A 5,011-nucleotide genomic window follows, 5' to 3' on the forward strand; every position below is an offset into this window, starting at 1 on the left:
GCTCTCTGTCTCGCAAGCACCCCGTAGATCTACCCCGTGGGCGCGGGCTGATATGAGTGATGTGTGCGTGTATGTGACACACATAACACACACACACAGATCGTCACACTCTGTTGTGTGTCGTATCGCTTGTCGACGACTCTGTTGATTTTGCGTTGCGCCACTGGCACTGGCACTGCGCTGCACTTGCACCATCTGCACTTGCGTGCGCTGCGAGTGTGAACCGCACTGAGCATCTGGGAATGCCCATTCAGCTGTCACCAGACAGAAGAGTTGCGTGTGCTAAATTTTTTGAACTTCTGATGGCAGGACGATGTTGTCAACACATTTTCAGCTGAATCTTCATGGTGGGTTCTTTGTCTTGAACTATCTGCCTGATGTAACTCTCAGCTGGATTATTAGTGATTCCTTCGATAACATAGCTAGCATCTTTTAGCTCGACTTGCAGCTTATGTGGTGGGCCGTGTTCCGCGGGGAAAATAGGTCTAGTTTTCCGGCCGGGTAGCAAAGTGATCCGGTAAAGCCCCGCATTCTGGCCATCGTCACAAAACCTTTTCAGCTTCATACTCATAGTTTTCCCTGTCAGCAGAGAGCAAGCACGTTTTGTGACTGGTGATAAGCCGCCTGCAGTTGCTGTTGTGCCACGGGAACGACACTCTATTTCCTAGCCAATCGGGGCTGCTAGGGTTGCTGAGGAAGGCCACTCGACTAGAAAATTTGTCCATCGCACAAATATTAAATTTGTAAATCAGCGATTTGTAGACTCGGGGACTCGCGGTGAATGCGGAGGCAAGCGATGGGTGACACTGGCAGCAGACAAGTAAATAGCCCGACTCTCCCGGCAGCAGTGAACATAAGTTGGCGAGGATTTGTTGGACGGTCTGCAGTTGCTTGCTTGCTGGCGTTAGTACTCGTGATGGCGAACTGCTCAGTTTGTGCGGACGCGCATACAGGCGTTGGTGGCCTCCACGCACCGTCGTTTCCGCAGGAGGTGCAGGACATGGAGTCCGTACCGCTGTCGACGTGGTGCCTGGCGCTGTGCGGTGCGCTGATCGTGGGCTCCACTGGCGTGCTGCCGCTGCTCTTCATCCCCAGCAACTCTGCGTTCAAGAACGGCCTGGCACCGCGCAAGCTCAACGTGCTGCTCAGCCTGGCAGTCGGTGGACTGCTGGGCGACGTCTTCCTTCACCTGCTACCAGAGACTCGCGCACAAATGCACGCGCTGAGTGCGTCAGGGGGAGCACACGACCACACCGTTGACACCAAGATCGGGTTGTTGGTGATTGCCGGAATGGTGGTGTTCCTGGTCGCTGAGAAAATCATGGTGGTGTACTCTGAGCAGGAGGACGACGGCGAGGATGCAAATCCGGACGGCAGCGAAGCACAATCACAGAGACCTGCTCATGTAGGTCTTGAGCCTGCGAACGGCACCAGCGATGCAGTTGCATTGCCGAGCGGCAGCGGTTCGCCAAGCTCGTTACATCGCCGTCCCGTTCACGGTATGACAAACGGCTCGACGGCGCCGGTGATGCGGCCTGCGGTCGAGGCAGCAACAAGGGTGATCCAGCCGGTGCCTGGCGAGCGCGAGCCAGAGAGCAAGATAACGCCAGCCGGATATCTGAATCTGTTTGCGAATATCGTCGACAACTTCACGCACGGCCTGGCAGTGTCGGCTAGCTTCCTGGCTGGGCACAAGGTTGGTATGCTGACGACGTTCGCCATCATCATCCACGAGGTGCCACACGAGGTGGGTGACTTTGCCATCCTGCTCAACTCCGGGTTTAGCCGCTGGTCGGCCGCCAAGGCTCAGGTGAGCACGGCCTCGGGTGCGCTAGTGGGCGCCACGTTCGGCCTGCTGCTTCGCAACGCCGGCGAATCAGTGCTCTGGGTGCTGCCTTTCACTGCCGGCGGCTTTCTGTACATTGCGTTGGTGTCGGTGATGCCGACGTTGCTCGCGGAGAGGAACGCCAAGCAGAGCGTGCTGCAGGTGCTGGCAATGGCTGCCGGCATACTGGCCATGCAGGTGATGGACCTCGGCGCTGCCCATTCATAGTTTAGGCTGAAGCATGGAGGTGCACGTGTGTGTGTGTGTGTGTGCGTGTGTGTGCGTGTGCGTGCGTGTGTGTGTGTGTGCGTGCGAGCACGTGCACACCTACGTGCTCCTGTTCTGTGTTTGTGAACGCGTGCTGTTCGATCCATCAGCCGTGTTTCCGTCTGGGAAGCGTTTGTATGGCGTCGGATGTCAGCACCACCTGTGGCCGAATACAAAATTTGATAAATACTTGGTCCTGACGTGGACTTACCTGAGCCTGTTGTTGTTCTAGGCCGCTCCTGTAGTGCGTAGCATGCTGGCAGTTCATCTGAGTTGCAAAGCTATCATTGGCTATCTTCCTGCGTTATGCCAAATTCCTCCTCCGTAGTAAGTAGTAGTAGTAGTAGTGGTAGTAGTGTGTTGACCCGTCTTACCAGCCTTGTAATGTCCGTATTTCTCTATACCAAACCGCTGCCAGATATTATATCATTATAGAATTATAATCAGTTCCGACGCCCAGAGTTAGTGCATGCTCTGTAATTTTTACCCGATCGATTCGAATCTCCTGGCGGGACACTAGACATGTATAATTATAATTATGTATATTTTTATTTGGATTTCTCTACAGGCTGCGTGCAAGGGCCGTATTACCTCCATGTTGCCGGTGCATGTATTCTGAGATTGAACAGAACAATTTTTAAAATGATGATCCGCGTCCGCGCATTTTCTTCATGTGCCATTTTTCAACAGGCTCTTATATCACTCGGATGGTGAGTTAATCGTAACTCGTACCTTTTTTCTCTTCTCTTATATTTAAATTTACTAAATAGTTTTCTTTCGCTGGTCATCTCCCCACTGGCCACATTCGCTGTGTTTGCTGCACTTGGAACCTGCGTTCTTCTCACTCTTTCCCTGGCACTAGTACAGGAAAGAGTTGGGCCTTCAGCCTTGCAAATACTGCCTGGACCTGAGTCACAATGTTCCGCTTCAGCCTTCCCAGTGCCTGGACGTAATCCGCTATCTTACACTGCACTTGCTCGACTTGTACCCTATTTTTTAATTCCTATATCGCCTCTAACCCTAGATTTGTTGATAACATCTGTTATCCTTTAACCTTTAGACATGGCTTTTCTACGTGATCCTCGTACGCCATTTCAAAGCTGACTGCTCAGGTCCTGAGAAAAATAAATTTCCTGTGCTCTCGATTCTCTATTTATTTTAATGCGGAGGGCATTCGCTGTCTGCTGCCGAACCTCTCTTTCTCGTTTGATGTGATATCATGTTTGCCTGGATGATGAGTTTGAGACGTGAGTGTTTCATTTGTGTGCAGGCTTGTGTGCGCGCGTGTGTGGGTGCGCGTGTGTGTGTATGTGCGTGTGTGTGTACAACCTTGCAAGTCGAAGTGTGTGTGTGGGGGGGGGGGGCATGTCGAGGCCACTCCTCAACCCCAACTCACAGTATGTGGGATCCATCACTGACACGGCATATTAGCTTCCTCCTGCCTTCACGTGACCCTGCAATCATGACAGCCACCCCGTCCTGCCAGCCCTTCCTCCGGACCCGTGAGTGTGAACGTAGTTACCCTAACGGAGATCCGCCTGACCCCGGCATCTGGTGTTGCAAATCACACATTGCCGACCTGTATTCATATTGTTGATAGGCATGTGGCCTCCAGATGTGCAGCTACAGGAAATCGTTCGTTCGTCCTAGGTCTGCCGTCAACTAACGTTACTTGGCTCCTTTCTGGGAAAGTCCGGTGTTACGGTTGTGGCTCTGTGCTTGTTGTGTGTATACGTGAGTTCACAAGGTCAGCATGTGACTTTATGTGATTTCCAGTGTTCAAAGTTTAAAAAACGTACCAGCCGTGCATAGAGCATGTGTGTGTGTGCGCGCATGTGTTATTTCACAAATTCCGTTGCACACTTTATGTTTCGGGGCATCTCTTTTAGATGTAAGATTTCTCGGGCACATCATTCAATACTCGACAATAGGCATTTTGCCTATGGAATGATTCCTGTTCACCTACTAGTAACCTACTGTACTCCTTTGCCCTCAGACTAGTACTAGTACTAGTAGTTAGAGCACTAACATACTCAGTATTACCAAAAGTAGATAAACTGTTTATCTATACTCTTGTCTACTCTTGGTATTACCAAGAGTCCATGACCCCCATGGGGGGGGGGGGGGGATATGGACTCTTGGTATCACCGGTACCTAGTACCCAGGGGCGTGCTCGGCCCCCAGCTAGGGGGGTGCACGGGAGCCGAGGGGAGCCCCCCCCCCCCCCCGGCAATTTTCTGCAATTTGTTTGCAACCTTTCTTGAATTTTAGAGCATATTTGCATACATTACAATTGCAATTACCCAGATTGAAAATTTTTGGGGGGTGCACGTGCCCCCCCCCCCCCCCCCCCCCGTGCCCATCGCCGAGCACGCGCCTGAGTACCTACATATACCTATTGAGCACTAATCAAGTCCTGAAAAGTTCCGGAATAAATGAATAATTTGTGGTCCCTAAAATAGTAATAATGGCCATATCCATCATTATGCATACACAGTCCGCACGTGTAATGGCGCCATGCGGGCTTCGCAGCTCGCGTGCCTACTAGAATATTCTATTCTCTCTATCGAGGTGGACCATAATCTTTGATCGATGGGCACTCGTCTCGAGTCGAGTGTTGCACAATCGTCCAGGCAGTAGATCTACTACTGGTACAGTACCCAAGACCAAGTCCTTGCTGGAGAAGTACAAAAATACTGAACTATTTGAGCTGCTTTCTTTGCTTCCTCCTCCAGGCCAGAGATTGTCTTCGTTGTAGTGTTTCTGCGAAGTAATTTTGTTGGTCATAGATTGTGTTGCACCCCAAGTGCAATCGGCATCATGGAGAACGTCCTCCCCAGTGAGTATGGCTACGTCCTGCTGAGTGGAGCCGTGGGCGGATTTCTGATGAACGTCTACCTGGGCACACGCGTGGGAAAG

The 5,011-nt window shown here is 51.6% G+C and overlaps 1 protein-coding gene across 1 annotated transcript; it reads left to right on the forward strand.

Annotated features, from left to right (window-relative positions):
- The first annotated feature begins 261 nt into the window (after window positions 1–261).
- Window positions 262–3,343, forward strand: LOC135825366 (zinc transporter ZIP13-like). Its single transcript, XM_065338099.1, has one exon. It carries the CDS (start codon window positions 782–784, stop codon window positions 2,051–2,053), a length of 1,272 nt encoding a protein of 423 aa, XP_065194171.1. The 5' UTR covers window positions 262–781; the 3' UTR covers window positions 2,054–3,343.
- Window positions 3,344–5,011: the final 1,668 nt, after the last annotated feature.

The sequence above is a fragment of the Sycon ciliatum genome, chromosome 9, assembly GCF_964019385.1.
Source record: "Sycon ciliatum chromosome 9, ocSycCili1.1, whole genome shotgun sequence".
NCBI lineage: Eukaryota > Metazoa > Porifera > Calcarea > Leucosolenida > Sycettidae > Sycon > Sycon ciliatum.

Bases quoted from the DNA above. Each gene is read 5' to 3' on its own strand.
- LOC135825366 (XM_065338099.1), top strand. From the start codon at position 782: ATGCGGAGGCAAGCGATGGGTGACACTGGCAGCAGACAAGTAAATAGC.